We start from the raw sequence: 16,361 nt of genomic DNA, 5'->3' as shown, positions 1-16,361 counted from the left end.
GCCTCCTGAGTCCTTACGCCCACAGGATCTGGCAGTGAGGAGCCAGTCACTCAGGCCCCTGCGAAGCCCCTTCAACTGAGGTGCATTTTCTTAGTCATCCTGCCCTGAGCCCTTCTTGCCCCCATATCTCAGTACTTCCCTTGGGTGGCCCTGAGTGCCCTCCTGACACATAACAATGGTTGGTGTCCTCCCTCCACCCAAACTAATGGGTCTACCTAGCCATGCAGGGCCACCCCAAGAGGACCCTCCAGCTGACATTTGTTCAGTATCCCCCAAACCTAGATGTTCCCTCACCCCCCCATCTCAGTAGACGCAGAGTCTTTCATTCTGCAGAGACCTGTCCCTGTCCCCAAAGTTCTTGATCTCTGCTCCCAGAGTCTCCATCACAGCCCTGAAAAAGTCTATGTTCAGACATCCTTGCTGCCCTCCCTTACCCAAGTTCAAGAGTCTAAAACATAATTTTGGAAGGTTTCATGACTAAGAAACTCAAATTACAAAGCAAAGCCCTCTTTCTCTGTCCCTCCAGAAATAAGAGGTGAGGTGTTCTGGAATCTCTGGGATCTTTAGTATTTTTGCGCCCAACTCCTCCTCGGATGGAGCAGGGGTATGGTGGGGCACATTTGCCACCTCACAGCACGGGCATTTCTAATGGTGTCACCATGGGGTGTGTGTTGCAGGGGGAGATCAGAGGGGGCATTGCAAAATACTGAGGTCCCCAACCTCAGATACTACTGGTCTGGTCCGGTGGGAACCGACAACTTGGGCCTCCTGTCTGGTGGAACTAGGCTCCTTTTGTGAGGTCTTTGATTGGATCCACCCTGCACTGAGCCTCCTCTGTGATCCGCCCAGAACTCCGCTACCCTTTTTCTATATGAGAGAACTTTTTCCATATGGGAAACTTTTTCCACATGAAGAGCTAATGAGAGCAGTATACCAAGATGGCCTCCACCTGCCCAAATCTGGAGGGAAAGGAATCCCAGTAGCCAACCCTACCCCCTTTACCCTGCCTCTCTCTCCTCCTCATACACATCCCAAATTTAGCCTAGAGGTGCGAGAACCCCTACACTCTACAATTGCTCCTTTCTCCAGAACTACATGTCCCAGAAGGCCTAGGGCAGAGCCCCGCTAGCATGCAGTAAGCAACGGCCCAGCGGGGGCGGGCCTGCAGGCAGGGGGCGGAGCCAGGAGACACTCTGGGGTGGCCTGCCAGAGTTGCCCGGAGGTGGGCACAGAGCAGTGGGAGAAAGGTGGGGGCTAAGGGGTGGGACCTCAAGTCCGCGTGACAATGTGGGAGGAGGGCTCGAGCGCCAGGGGCGGGGCTGGACTCCGAGGCCCGAAGCGAGACCGAACGACCGGGGCGTGGCCGAGCAGCAAGGGGGCGGGTCCCGAGGAGGGCCTCAGCTGTTCCCAGCTAGGCAGCGCCCCGCGCCGCGCCGTGGCAGCCCAACTCCGGCTAGCTCGGAGGGAATCTTCGGGAGCCTCCCTTCACCCCCACTTCTGGGGTCACTGCCGTGAGTGAGCCCAGGGGGAGGACCTTGGGGGGTTGCTGAGGAAACACACTTCTTGAACTTTCGCTCCTACTGATGAGTAGGGGGTACGAGGCTGGACACCTGGGCCCCTCCTCAAGCCGCGGTTCCCAGCGGGCGGCCGGCCCTTTGACCTCAGTCTGTCCCTTCGGACATTGTAGCTGTAGCGCTGGGGTGGGGGTGGAGTATTCCAAGCTGTAGGCGCAGTCACTCGATCCTCTCTGATCTCGTCCTTGGGGAGGGCAGGGAGATGGGCTGGATCGAGTTGCCTTTGACATTCCCCCCCTCCTTGGAATTATGTTCGACAAACGACTCAGCTTGGCATGGCCTCCCCGCTTTGGGGCCGGGCCGGGCCCTCCCCCTCAGATCCGGCTAGGGGCTGGCAGCCAAGACCGAGGTTGAGTGTCAAGTGGGGAAAGGTTTGGCTAGGGCAGACCCCACCTGCCGGCATTAACCTGTGGTTAGCCAGATGACGGAGGCGGCAGATTACAGGGGTCTCTAGCGCTGTTAACACAGGAACCAGTTCCTCCTCCACAGCCTCGGTCCCAGATACCATTAAAATTGCCCTTTTCTCACCCCAAGGAGCCTTTCTGGAGCAAGCAGCAGCACCAGCCCTTGAGAAGATAGGCTTCACTGTGCACACACCCACCTGATGGGGAGCCTGTCCCACCCTCTGACTCACAAAGCTCCTTTCCTCTGCTGCATTCAGACTGCCAGTCAGACCATTTATCTCTCATCTCCTAAAAATTATGCTGTGGAGGGTTAAGCTGGGATTTCGGATTTAGGCAACCTTGCCACCTAGTAACTTCAAACAAGTTCCTTTTTCTGTTTGGGCTAGTTTCTTCGACTGTAGAATGGGCACTACAGCTATGCCTCTTGTTCAGTATTATTGTTAGGGTTGGACGCTGTGGTGGCATTTGAGAGACCAGCACAGGGCCTGCATGGAGTGGGCGCCCAAGACTGTGGGCCCCTGTCCTTCACCAAAAAACCTTGGAATCCTAGAACATTAAGATTCTCAGAACCTATTGGAAATGGCTTTTGAGGTCATCTTGGTGGCCTCTCCATGCCTCCAGTGTCATGAGATGGGCTGACTTAATATGAAAGTTTTGAGGATGAGGGGTTCTCTGTCCTCTTCAGATATGGACCCTTACCCCTTATTCCCTCAGTGTCCAGGATGGGGCCTTGGTTGTCCTGAATGAATCAATATAAGTATACAGCAAGTCTGGCCTGGACCACCTAAGGCCACCTTTGGGTTCTGCTGAGCTTGAGGGCGTCAGCTAAAAGCTACTGTGTGCATTCTGCAGGAGGGCTTTTCTAACCTGTACCCACAGGTAGGGGATGCAATAGAGGGGTGGAGGTTTTGAAAGCTAAGTTGTATGGGATGAGAAGCAGGGAGTAAGAGGCTGTTCCAGACCAGCTGGAACTGACCAGCTTAGGAATTTAGGGGGAGGGAGCACAGAGAATGAGGCCCTAAGACAACACCTCCTTGGAGGGGGGAGGCATTGTAGTGAGCTGTATATTGATATCTGAGATAAAAATTCTGGTCTGCACCTGTCATTCTTTTTTTTTTTAAGATTATTTATTTATTTGAGAGAGAGAGAGAGAGAGATCATGCGCAGAGGGGAGGGGAAGAGGGAGAAGCAGACTCCCCACTGAGCAAGGAGCCCAACGTGGGACTCGATCCCAAGACCCTGGGATCATGACCTGAGCTGAAGGCAGACGCTTAACCAACTGAGCCACCCAGGCACCCTGCACCTGTCATTCTTGATGATAGTCTCTTCGTGGGAGAGGTGGGGGAGGTGAGAACCCTGAGCAGTTCTGGCATCTCCTTGGGAGTAGCTGAGGACTTAGAGACAGACACTGGCATCTGGGAGGAGGCTAATTACTGTTTGCCAGTCTCCCTCTCTCCTTCCTCCCAGCTGGAACAGATGGGCAGCTGGCTGGCTGGCAGCATGTATGTCTGTGTGTGCACCTGGCTGGTGCTATTTCTTTGTTGAACTCCGCCCCCTGAGGGCTGAGATATGGTCAGTGGCCTTGGGCAGCAGATTGGGACACACACTGCCACCCCCCCGCCAAGTCTATGGGGTTTTTTCTGCAGTCATATGTTTAACATACAGTATATGAGAGTCTATGTGTGCAGTAGGGGGTGTCCACTCCTTGGAGAGCTGATAGGTGGGGGAGAGACATTGGTTCAGTGTGGGTAGGTGAAAGTTCATAGAGCAGATGGCTGAAGGATTTAGGTTAGGGAAGGAATGAGCTTGGTGATCATAGGATAGGCCTGGCTGGAAATGGAATCAGAAAAGCAGATGAGACCACATCATGCCTTGACCCTCAATTGCAAAGCTTATACTTCTGAACTTAAACCTGGGGGTCATGCTCTAAAATAGGAAGAGATACTGTCTCATAAAGTGCTTTAAAAAGATCACCATGGTTGCTGTGAGCATTGGAGAAAAAGAAGGTGGAAGCAGGGAGGCCTATTGGGGAAGTACTGCAATGATACATGGGAGAAATGACAGTGCCCAAAGTAGGGCAGGGGCAGAGGAGAGTGGGTGCGTAGTGGAGACAAAGCCAGGAGGTAGCTGGCCAACAAATGCGTTGCCAGGAGGAGAGCAGGAAGGTTGGTGGGGAAATGGACTTGGTGATCAATTGCTGAGAACAGTGTCGAGTTTGAGAGCAAAGAGAGGGTGACCTGAGAAGTCACCATGGCCACCATGCTAGACTTTTTACACCAGCCCTAATGTACAAACCCAACCCTGCCTCTCTCCAAACCAGGCCCATGACTGCATCTGGCTTTGGGTATCTTCTCTAATCTCCAGATTTAATCTGGCTTTTGACTCAAGATTAAATTCCATGCCTGAGATGTTCCCCCTTCCTCTCTCCTCTCCCCCTGCAGGGACAGGAAAACCAGCCTACTGCCCTGTTAAAGATCTTAAAGAGCTGGCTGGATTATCTTCCCTCTCCCACCATGGCCTTCTCCAGACCCCTCGCCTGCTCCTCAGCCTGAACTGCCCCCATGTATGATCCAAGGAAGCCTGGCTAATTCTGTGATCCTAGACAGCTCCCTGACCCTGTCTGGGTTGTTTCTCCACCAGGAAAATGGGGATGCATGCCATCTGCCCCTCCCCAATCAGAGTCCTGACTAATTTTGGCAAAAACTGGCGCTCATGAGAAAGAGTGGTTTAGAGGGGAGAGCATGTGCTATGGTGAGCGCTGTGAATTGTGTAAGACTGTTGAATCACAGACCTGTACCCCTGAAACAAATAATACATTATATGTTAATTAAAAAAAAAAAAAAAGAGTGGTTTAGACACATACAGATGGTCCTGGTAAGGGTCAAGCCTTTATGTCCCAGACCTTATATCCCAGAATACAACCTTCCCAAAATATACACTTCCTCTTTCTGATGCAGCAAAGGGAAATACTGTGGAATGAGAAAGCTCAGTTCTACTTCTCTCTTCCCCTTCCAGAGTCAGGCAGTCCAGGTTCAGATGTGCTTTGTCGGGTGGTCCCACTGCCCACTCCTTCCCTAACTGGGGGCTCATGCGCCAGAACCCTCAGGAGGAGAGCCAAGCCTACCCCCGCCGCCGCCCTGGGAGCCACGCAAACCGTAAGAGCCCCAAGGTCATCCCAGCTGCAGCTATGTACACCTTCTTGCCTGATAACTTCTCGCCGGCCAAGCCCAAGCCCTCCAAAGAGCTGAAACCGCTCCTGGGCTCCGCGGTCCTGGGGCTGCTGTTGGTGTTGGCCGCAGTGGTGGCCTGGTGCTACTACAGCGCCTCTCTACGCAAAGCGGAACGCCTGCGCGCGGAGCTGCTGGACCTCAACCGAGGCGGCTTCTCCATCCGCAACCAGAAGGGCGAGCAGGTCTTCCGCCTGGCCTTCCGCTCGGGGGCCCTGGACCTCGACTCCTGCAGCCGCGACGGCGCGGTCCTCGGTTGTTCTCGCACAGCCGACGGGCGCCCCCTGCATTTCTTCATCCAGACTGTGAGGCCCAAGGATACGGTCATGTGCTACCGCGTGCGCTGGGAGGAGGCGGCCCCGGGGCGCGCGGTGGAACACGCTATGTTCCTGGGCGATGCGGCGGCACACTGGTACGGTGGTGCCGAGATGAGGACCCAGCACTGGCCCATCCGCCTGGACGGCCAGCAGGAGCCTCAGCCCTTCGTCACCAGCGATGTCTACTCCTCCGGCGCCGCATTCGGAGGCATCCTCGAGCGCTACTGGCTGTCATCGCGTGCAGCTGCCATCAAGGTCAACGACTCCGTGCCCTTCCACCTGGGCTGGAACGGCACGGAGCGCTCGCTGCGGCTGCAGGCACGCTACCACAACACGCCCTACAAGCCACCTGCGGGCCGCCCTGCCGCGCCAGAGCTCAGCTACCGCGTGTGTGTCGGCTCCGACGTCACTTCCATCCACAAATACATGGTGCGGCGCTATTTCAACAAGCCCTCGAGGGTGCCAGCACCCGAGGCCTTCCGGGACCCCATCTGGTCCACGTGGGTGCTCTACGGGCGTGCCGTGGACCAGGACAAAGTGCAGCGTTTCGCCCAGCAGATCCGCCAGCACCGATTCAACAGCAGCCACTTGGAGATAGATGACATGTACACGCCTGCCTATGGAGACTTCGACTTCGACGAGACCAAGTTCCCCAATGCCAGCGACATGTTCCGCCGTCTGCGTGATGCCGGCTTCCGCGTCACGCTCTGGGTTCACCCGTTCGTCAACTACAACTCATCGTGCTTTGGTGAGGGAGTGGAACGCGAGCTGTTCGTGCGCGAACCCACCGGCCGGCTGCCCGCGCTCGTGCGCTGGTGGAACGGCATCGGCGCGGTGCTCGACTTCACACGCCCGGAGGCTCGAGACTGGTTCCAGGGACACCTGCGGCGGCTGCGCTCGCGCTACGCTGTGGCCTCCTTCAAGTTTGACGCAGGCGAAGTCAGCTATTTGCCGCGGGACTTCAGCACCTACAGGCCGCTGTCCGATCCCAGCATATGGAGCCGCCGCTACACTGAAATGGCCCTGCCCTTCTTCTCCCTGGCGGAGGTCCGCGTGGGCTACCAGTCACAGAACATCTCCTGCTTCTTCCGCCTAGTGGACCGCGACTCGGTGTGGGGCTATGATCTGGGGCTGCGCTCACTCATCCCCGCCGTGCTCACTGTCAGCATGCTGGGCTACCCATTCATCCTGCCCGATATGGTGGGTGGCAACGCAGTGTCTGAGCGCACAGCGGGCGGGGGCGAGGTGCCCGAGCGCGAGCTCTACGTGCGCTGGCTGGAGGTGGCCGCCTTCATGCCCGCTATGCAGTTCTCGGTCCCACCCTGGCAATATGATGCCGAAGTGGTGGCTATCGCGCACAAGTTTGCCGCACTGAGGGCCTCGCTCGTAGCGCCGCTCTTGCTGGAGCTGGCTGGGGAGGTCACGGACACAGGCGACCCCATCGTGCGCCCCCTCTGGTGGATTGCGCCCGGTGACGAGACGGCACACCGCGTCGACTCGCAGTTCCTTATTGGAGACACGCTGCTGGTGGCGCCAGTCCTGGAGCCCGGCAAGCAGGAGCGAGACGTCTACCTGCCTGCAGGCAAGTGGCGCAGCTACAAGGGCGAGCTTTTTGACAAAACCCCAGTGCTGCTCACCGATTACCCCGTCGACCTGGACGAGGTCGCCTACTTCGTCTGGGCATCCTGACCCAGCCCAGGACCCAGGAACCCCATAGCCCTAACCTCTGCCTTCATGCAGGCCTTTAACCCTCCATCACAACCACATCGTGTATCCCCAGGACGTCCCCACCTCTGCCCCACCCACTAAGTGGGTGCCGACATAAATGTGCTCTAGCCAGCTCGGGTAGGGCCAGGTGAGGGGGCGCTGAAGCAACTTCCCATTCTAACGCACAATCCCAAAGACCCTTTTCCCCTCCACACTCACTCCAGTCTGCAGACTGGAGTGAGGTGGATGGACGAGAGCTCGGAAGGAAAAGGTCGGCTCTCTTCCTGTTACACATGATTGTGTTTTAAAAGCACAAAAAGAAACCTTACCCTCCATCCTGGCCTGAATGGCCATCTTTGCCCTTCTGAGGTGGGGACTTGATCCTCTTTAAGGTCCCAAAATAGCCCCCTGCCACACTTAGAAGGGCACATTCGTGATGTCGGAAGCCAGGTCCAAAGTTCCCAGCACTGGCCTGAAGTATGGCTGACCTGGTCCCACCCCAGCTAGGGAGAGGGAATGGAGGTGTCTGGGCAACTGACAAGGAGAAAGGAGGTCCCATCCCAGAGGACAGGAAGACTGGGCAGAGCACAGAGCCATCAATGTTGTCCCTCATTTGTGAAGAGACTCCTAACACTGCACTTACCCGTCTGTGTAAACACATGGGCTCAGCCGTGGGCCAGGGCCATGGCCTATGGACAAGGACTTGCAAGGCCGTGCAGGCCAGACTTGGTGCCTTAACTCAAGAACCTTTGTGTGTGTGTCTGTGTGTGTGTGTGTGTATGTATGAGAGAGAGAGAGGCACCATGTGTCCCTGAATCTACGGAATGAACACAACACTTCTGAAGCTGGATAAGCCTGGAAAGAGGGGCAGGGAGCAAATTGGAGGTTTTGATTGTTGAGCTGGCCCCCTCCTGGTTGATGTCCCTGGGAATCTAGTAGGAAATAAACAGCCCTTTCAAGATCTCTCAGCTGCTTCACTCCCTGCATACCTGGCAGGAGTGTAGCCTAAAAGGGAGCGCTGTTCTCATTCTGATGGTGGTGTGCTTTGGCACATGAGCTCTGTGGGCACAGCAGCACCTGTAAATACACATACAGGGTAAGGGCTTTCGTTTCAGCCATTTTCTCTTTCTAAGAAGAGCAACCTCAGCCAGAGTGAGTTGTTGCTGACTTTGCAGCTGAGTCTGAGGAAGAAATGGCTTGCCAAAGTGGGGAGGTGGGAAACAGGGCAGGGCTCAGCTTCCCTCAACCCCTAAAGAATGCATCCTTTTGCCCACTCCTCCACCCCCTCTATTTCCCCTATGTGAAGAATGCCTAATGAAAGTTTTGGGGCACTCTCAGATGTCCACATTGAGTGCTGCTTCTACCACTCGTGTCTATAAGCTGTTTGATTTTAAGCGAGCTGCTTAACCTTGTTGAGCCTCAGTTTCCTCACATGTAAAATGGTGATGATAATGCCTACCTCCCAGGTTGTTGTGGGAATTATAAGCAAAGATGTATGTAAAGTGCCTGGCACAAGTAGGTGCTCAATAAAAGGTAGCTATTATACTATTATATTGTTTCTTGGGGGGGGGCGGTTTGCACAAAAATAACAAGGATTTTTCCAGGCCCTAGCTCCTCGCCCAACTGGCTTCCTCTGGGCTTACCTGTGACAAACTTTTCCCAAATCTTTGCACATAGCACCCAGTTGAGCTCTAAGTTTGTGACCCAAAGGACACTGTGGTCCAGGAAAAAGGCAAGAGGAGAGACATCTGAAGATGGAATGTCAGGAGCGAGGATTCCTGGGTCCCCAGGAGATGGGGAGTAAAGGAATTAGCTTCCTTCTCCTTTTTGTCAAGAGCATCCACCAATCAGTACTCAATGATGAACCTCCTGGGGGACCCCCCCCCCCGCCACAGGCTGTGAAGCAGCCACAGACGCAGAACACCGAGGCTGGGCCCTGAAAGTTTCCCTAAGTGGCTGGAGAGCATGACTCACACTTGAATGGCCCTCCAGGTTTCTGTGCAATCTGAAGCCGTTTTAACCAACCTCTAGAGCCTCGGTTTCTTCTTCTTTATTTATTTATTTAGAGAACTGGGGAGGGGCAGAGGGAGAGGGAGAGAGAATCTTAAGCAGGCTCCACGTCCAGCACAGATCCCAATGCAGGGCTCCTTCCCATGACCCTAAGATCACGACCTGAGCCGAAGTCAAATGTCGGATGCTTAACCAACTGAGCCACCCAGGCGCCCCAGTTTCTTCATCTTTTCAATGGAATTTCTAGGATTCATTGAGATGTGCCCGTAAAGCACTTATGCAAAAATTGGCAAATAGTAAGTGCTCAATAAATGGTAACTCCTATCAACTCTTACTTTAGACAAGGGACACTAAACGCGAAACAGAGAAGCTCTGCCTAGAACCTTTGTTGTCCAATGTGGTAGCCACTGCCCTCATGTGGCTTCTTAAATTTAATTTTAAAATTAATTAAAATGAAATAAAGCTTAAAAGACAGTTCTTCAGGCACACTAGCCACATTTCAAGTGTTAAATGCCATGTGTGACCAGTGGCTGACCTATTGGACAGGGCAGATTGTAGTTGCAGAAAGTTCTGGTGGACCAAGACGGAGGAGTGTGCGCTGCCTGAGATGGCTTGGGGAGGGATAAAGCAATCTGTAAGGCCTGAGTAATCTGGCACAGAGGAGGAGCAGTATAAGGGCGTGAAGGGCTGGCAGCAGCATCTCACAGCCTAGGTGGGGGAGGAGGCACACCATACCCACTGAGCACTCACTGTATGCTGGGACAGGGCCAAAGGGAAGAGTGCCCTTGTCCGGCCAAATTCCAGCAAACCAGCCCCTGGCTTGCGATCTGGTTTCTAGTCAGGCTTCTGCCAGTCTCGTTAATCACAAAGGCAAGATGAACAAACTGAAGCACTGAGAGAGGAGGGTACTGGCAGGAGATTAGTAACCAAGACTCGACTGGAACCTGGTGTTCTGCATCCAGACACCTAGAATCTCCTACCGGGTATTGTCCTACCTTTCAACAGCATCGCCCAGCCCTGGTCCATATACCACCAAGAATGGGGAGCCAGCTGAAATATGTATCTCTGAAGCTGCCGCCCAGTGGTTCTAGGTCAAGCAGTGTTTCCCCTTCCCCCACTGATACCAAAAAAGAGATGTTCAAGAAGTGGGGGTGGGGGGACTAGAATGGTAGGAGCCATGAGAAAGAGCTGGATTTGGGAAGATAGGGGGAGGTGAGGGAACTGGGCTGGAAGCTACCTCTCCCCTATTCTGGCCCCTTCCAGACTTGTCCAGCGCCCCATCCTCTCGTGCATTCCAAATTTATGTCTCTCTGCACATCTGGGTGGGGGGACTATCCCTACTCCAAAGGAACTTCCAGCACCTTGTATGGCCAGGATTTCTCATTTGTCTCCCCTGTACCCCTGGGCTGGTTGGTGGGGACTGATTTGTGGGAATGGGGAACTCCTCCAGAGGTAATGGAGAGGATCAGAGTGGCCACTGCAGGAAATCTGGGACTGGGGCCTAATGTCCCCATTCTGTGACCCTGTGTACCCTGAGAGTCTGCCTTAGTCTCCCTTCTAATACCATATGAATCAGCTAAACCCTAGCCAAGCCCTCTAAGCCCAAGATGTGAGTTTTCTGAGGGTCTTTGCCCTGTTTCTCAAGATTCGGGTAAAGTGTCTCTCACCCTGGTTGGCTCCAGAGCTAGTCTTCTGCTGGTTTCTGGTTGCTTCTCCCCTCCTCAGGTCCAAGGCTAATGGTGACCTCTCCATCGCTTTATCGGTTCTAGCCTGGACCACTGCAATGGTCTAACTTTTTCAACTCTTGGACCCTTCAATCTAATCCACACAGCAGCTAAGGAAACCTTTCTGAAATTCAATCAAATCACTTAGGAAAATATCCAAGCTCTGATGTTCAAGGCCTCTAATATCTGAACACTTCTCATACCTCTGTTTCTGTTTTACTCACACACACACATACTTATGAGTATATTTTGAAAAGCATTTGAAGAAATACTACCTTCTGTTCTGGGAACAGTTGCACAGCCCATCCCTGCAAGGCGAGGCCTGCCTGGACCCAGCCTTAAAGAAAACCACAGTGGCAACTGGGTGATTTCCTTTCCTGCCATTGTCCAACTCAGTGGGACTTCTGCTGACACCCTCCCTTCTCTGGCACACACCCCAGCTCCCAAGGAACAACCTGGTTTTTATCTTAAGGCTAGTCATTTACTTCATCATGACCAAGGATCTTTCCAGCAGCTTGAGGGGAAGGGAGAATCCTTTTTTTTTTTTTTAATGCACTTTACCATTTTAATGGATTATACAGGAAAACAGAAGCTGACCTCTTTTTTTTATTGAAATATAATTGCTATAACATTATATTAGTTTCAGGTATACAATGTAATGATGGGATATTTCTACGTATTGCAAAGTGATCACCATAGTAAGCCCAGTTAACATCCGTCACCCTACGTAGTTACCAAAAAATATTTTTCTTGCAATGAGAACATTCAAGATCTACTCTCCTAGCTACTTTCAAATATACAATAGTTTTATTAACAATAGTCACCATGATGTATGTTACATCCCCATGACATTAATTTTATAATTGGAAATTTGTACCTTTTGACTCCTTCACCCATTAGGAGATGGAAGAATTCATGACCTTAAGATGGGGTTGGGCTTGGGTGAGGAATGGGAAAAGACAGAAGAGGGGGTCCTGTCCCTGGGAGTCCCCGGTCTGAAGAACAGGAAGAGACTGCCTCTGTATTCTGTATCTTTATGCTGTTTTTCCCTCCCTAGCCCCCTTTTCCCTCCTCAGGGAGTCCAGTTGAGGACTTCCTATTACACAATCCTGAGCAGGAGGTGGATTGAGAGGGAAAGGGAAGGGGAGGAGAGGGGGAGGGGGAAGGGAAGGGAAAGGGGAGGGGAGGGGAGGGGAGGGGGAGAGGAGGGAAGGGAAGGGAAGGGAAGGGGGTAGGGGTGGAGAAAGGCACAGCCAATTTCGCTGCGCACCTATAGCACAGCCTCTAGGGGGCAGTAGCGGGGCTGGCACAGCCCTCTAGAAAAGAAGGGACAGGTTGGGCCAACAATCTGGACCAATGGAGATGTAAGCCTCTGCTCCCCAAACATGGGGGCCCCACTTGTGCAGGTCTCATACCTGCACAAGTATTTCAACTGAAACTCTACCATTGAAGCTACCATTATAACTTCATTCCTTTGGGTCTTCAATTCAGCAAAGAAGTGCATACTGTGGGCGTGTAAGGTATTGTGTCTGAGAGTCAAGAGGGCATTTTAGTTTTCCAGAGCCCACCTTGGTGGGGATAAGTCTGGTAAATGCTTCTTCACCCTGGGGTGGTGAAGGCAGCACTGGGGGAAACAGGTGGAGTTTCAAGAGGAGCCTCTTTAGGTGTAGGTGGGGAAACAGGGCAGTATTTATAGGATGGGTAGTTATTAGGGAAGGCTTCCGGGAGGACGTGCTCTGGAGCTTGGAGGGCCTCAGATTGAAGGGGAAATTGTGGTCTCAGTCCCACATTTCTGGACGAGCTGGCCAGAAGCAAAGTGGTGATGATGACAAAGCCTACTCACCTGTCACATCTGTCTCAGGTTCACTCTCTCCCACCTCATCCACCTCCCGTAACATGCCCTGGTCCCACCCTGCCATGAATTCTTCCTTCAGAGAGTAGATGAATACAATTTATGGGGGTCCCCTCGCCAAAGTACCTGTGTTGTTGTGTTTTCTTTAAAGATTGTATTTATTTATTTGACAGAGAGAGACACAGCGAGAGAGAGAGCACAAGCAGGGGGAGTGGGAGAGGGAGAAGCAGGCTTCCCGTGGAGCAGGGAGCCCGACGTGGGGCTCGATCCCAGGACCCTGGGATCATGACCTGAGCCGAAGGCAGACACTTAACGACTGAGCCACCCAGGCGCCCCAAGTACCTGTGTTTTAATGAAAAACTCTGTGAGGCCCAGAGGAATGACTCCAAAGCCATACATGGTATTCTAAAGCAGAGTCTTCCCTTGGGCACTTCATCCTCAAAGCACCCCACATATAGGCAACTGCCAGGGCCATCTACTTTTTTTTTTTTTTAAGATTTTATTTATTTATTTGACACAGAGAGAGCGAGCCAGAGAGCACAAGTGTGGGGGTGGAGAGGAAGCAGACTCCCCGCTGAGCAGGGAGCCCAATGAGGAGCTCTATCCCAAGACCCTGGGATCATGACCTGAGCCGAAGGCAGACGCTTAAAAGACTGAGCCACCCAACTGCCCCACCATCTACCTTCTTAAGCCTCAATTTCCCCAGCTATAAAAATGAGCAGCAAAATTAGGTCATTTTCCAGGTCCCTTCCAGCTCTGACGTATAAGGTTTTAGCATTTTGAGCTTCAACAGTCTCCCATGCTGAGAGCACGGGGCTGGCCAGCCCTTGTTAGGAGGCAGCTAGTCTGTGGTTTGGCACCACTGCCCAGCCGGCATTTATTAAATCAGTGGGATGTGGTCCCTGCTGGCCTGGAAAGAGAACATTAAGCTCCAAAAACTTCCTGCAGCAGGCCTCCTTCAGAGAGCACTGCTCAGAGGGATGAGGAACAAAACCATTCAGGTCCTTGGCGGTGCTCCAAGATCCTGTTCGCTAGTATTTTTGCCCTGTCTGCACGGAGAACCAGTGACTGAAAACATCTGGAAGCCTGCTCAAGACTTGGGTGACTTCTCTCTCTTTCCTTCAGGGGTGGCTGTTCTCGACCTTGGTAATCCAAGTTGACCTTTGCCAATGCCCTTTCGCATCCAACCTTCTGCACTTCACTGGGCAACAACCCTCTAATAAAATCCACATGAATCCATCTGCTAACAGCTCCTGGAAGGGCTGGAGGATCTAACACCTGCCCCGCATTCCTTGAGCCCTAGTAGCAAGGGAGAACAGGGCTGAGACCCAACTCCCGCGCCTCTGGGTCTTACAGTTGAATTGGAGAGAAAGGAAGTAGGTAGGAAGAGAGAAATGTCGATGAGAGCTTGCTAAGGGTGCAGAAGGCAGCTGCAGGCAAGGAGGGCACAGGTGGAGTAATGGGGCTGCTGGGTAGCCTAGCAGAGTCCCCCAGGCCTGGGCATGCCTCTTGCCAGTGACCTCAGCCATGCTGACCAGGTCCCTGGTGACTCATGGGGTCCATGTGTCACAGGCCTGGTGGTCCAGAGTTGTCTGTCCGTTGTCTCCCTCTTGTGACCTGGGATATGTCACAAATTCCCTGGGTCTCTATTTTAGGAAGTTATCAACTGAGCACCCACGACATGTGCCTGGTGCCAGGGAGAGGGTGCATCAGTGAGTAGAACACACCCAATTCCTGTGCTCTGGCCCCACTGGCTTGTATATCCTGTCCGACTACAGGTCACAGTCTCGGGTACACTGGCGGGCTGGGGTCAGAGTGTTTGCAGTTCCTGAGGCAGGAGAACCACCCTGGCAGTGTCTGCTCTCTCCTCTCCCAATTCCTCCCTCAGCTTCTCTGGGACATAGTGCGTGGTCACAAGATTCTCTCTGGCTAAGGTCGGAGCTCCATTTCACTTTAGCTTTCTCCGCATCAAGGGCAAGAGTCCAAGAAATAAAGACAACAGGTTAGATGGACAGATAAACTGCCTGAAGTTTATTTATAAAATACAAGGACGAACTTACTGCGCCTAGACTTTTTTCTTTTTTTAAACTCCTCATTTGCCTTCCTTTTCACCCAGCTGAGACGTTTGTTTGCTCTCCTCTGAAGTTCTCAGCTGATTTTACTAACCGATCTGCTCTTTGGTACAATGAGCCAAAGACCCACACAACCTTCCCTGGGCTGACACTGTTCATCTCAGAAGGCCCTCAAGGATCCCACTGAGGTAAATGACTCTGCTCTGGTCAGCTCAGGATGCTGAGGAGCAGAGAAACTGGTGTCCTTTTTGGAGTGCGGCCTGCATCTCCTTGAACTGAGCCAACTGGCAGGCCTCGTCCAGCCCCAGCCAGCGGTAGGCCTGGTGCTCTTGGGAGAGGCGGATCTCCACATTGTAGTCCTTCACCTCGGCCAGCCAGTAGATGACTGTTTTAGGCTTCTTCCTGGCCACATAATTGAGCTCCATTCTGAACCCCTCAATGATGGTCAGCTGGCCGGCCGCTATGCCGGCTTCCTCCTGAGTCTCCCGCAAGGCCGTTTCCAAGTCATTTTCTCCTGGTTCCACATGGCCTGGTTAGGGAAAAAAGAGGAAAGGGAGCAAGAGAGAATCTTCAGCAAAGGTGGAATTTTCAGGTCTGACGATTAAAGATGGGGGTCTTTGGCGGCCTTTCTAGATGTTGCTAGGCTCAAGGGGGCCTAGAGATTGGCAATATCCTAACTATGCCTAGGAATGGGGCGCAGAGCCGGTAGCGTCTGGGCAATTCCTCCTCCCCACCCCATCTTCTCTGCAGAGAGTTAAACAGACCATGTGTTTGGCAAGTCTGGTCTAGAAGACGGCTCTTCAGTGGTGAGAGAGATGGCCTCCCTCAGACCTCTGCTTTATCCTTTGGAGCCCTCCTCATCCCATGTTCTCAGGGAGCCCTTTCCCTTGGAGACCTTAAATCGATTTTCTGAAGGAGGGGCAGTCCCTTCTTGGCAGACAGGAGCTGGCTAAGGAGGGAGCACTTTGCCTACAGTCTACAGTGAGGACTTAACACTGTCTTAGTTGGTCCCTGAAGTCCCAGGGCCAACAGGCTCCAAGCCCTGCACTGCAGCCCCAGCAGCTGTTTCCAAGTAGCTATCAAGGCTTTTCCACGTTGTTTTCATCTTTCTAACGGAGCAAGGCCAGATTCCAGTTTCACAGGGAAATTCCTGATGGGAACTTAGACTAAGGACAAGCTGAGAGCCAGTTCTAAGAAAATTTGTTGGCAAGACCCAAACCCAAGGAGACAGCTGCCAAGAAACTGTTGTAGGAGAGCTTGAAGGTCTGCAGACTGGGAGCAGCCCTCAGTCTTGCCTCCAGGCCTTCCCTGCAAATTCTCAGCCTGCCTGGAGGGGCCAAGAAGGACAGGGAGGAGTCTGGCAGCCTCTGTCAACACAGGGCTCCAGCGAGTTGCTGGGGGCCTCCTGGTTCAGGAGCTCCTGGGGAGCAGGAATTGTTAGCTGTTCCCGTCTTGGTTCCGAGACAGGGCTATA

At 53.1% G+C, this 16,361-nt stretch overlaps 2 protein-coding genes across 2 annotated transcripts in view; one reads left to right on the top strand and one right to left on the bottom strand.

The window, feature by feature from the left end:
* Positions 1-1,130: 1,130 nt before the first annotated feature.
* On the top strand, positions 1,131-8,772 carry MYORG (myogenesis regulating glycosidase). The gene is made up of 2 exons (XM_006734595.3): positions 1,131-1,511; positions 4,994-8,772. Exon 2 carries the CDS (start codon positions 5,067-5,069, stop codon positions 7,209-7,211), a length of 2,145 nt encoding a protein of 714 aa, XP_006734658.2. The 5' UTR covers positions 1,131-1,511; positions 4,994-5,066; the 3' UTR covers positions 7,212-8,772.
* Positions 8,773-14,818: 6,046 nt separating this feature from the next.
* NUDT2 (nudix hydrolase 2) overlaps positions 14,819-16,361 on the bottom strand; it is a 3,442-nt gene continuing 1,899 nt past the window's right edge. Inside the window, exon 2 of the mRNA XM_081803073.1 lies at positions 14,819-15,416. Coding sequence (XP_081659199.1) covers positions 15,100-15,416 — 317 coding nt within the window. The 3' untranslated portion in view covers positions 14,819-15,099. The remainder of the gene's footprint in view (positions 15,417-16,361) is intronic.

This window comes from Leptonychotes weddellii, chromosome 14 (assembly GCF_054177405.1).
Source record: "Leptonychotes weddellii isolate Sample4059 chromosome 14, ASM5417740v2, whole genome shotgun sequence".
Lineage (NCBI taxonomy): Eukaryota > Metazoa > Chordata > Mammalia > Carnivora > Phocidae > Leptonychotes > Leptonychotes weddellii.
The sequence above is the reverse complement of the archived record's forward strand: the minus strand, read 5'-3'. Positions and strand labels throughout refer to the sequence as shown.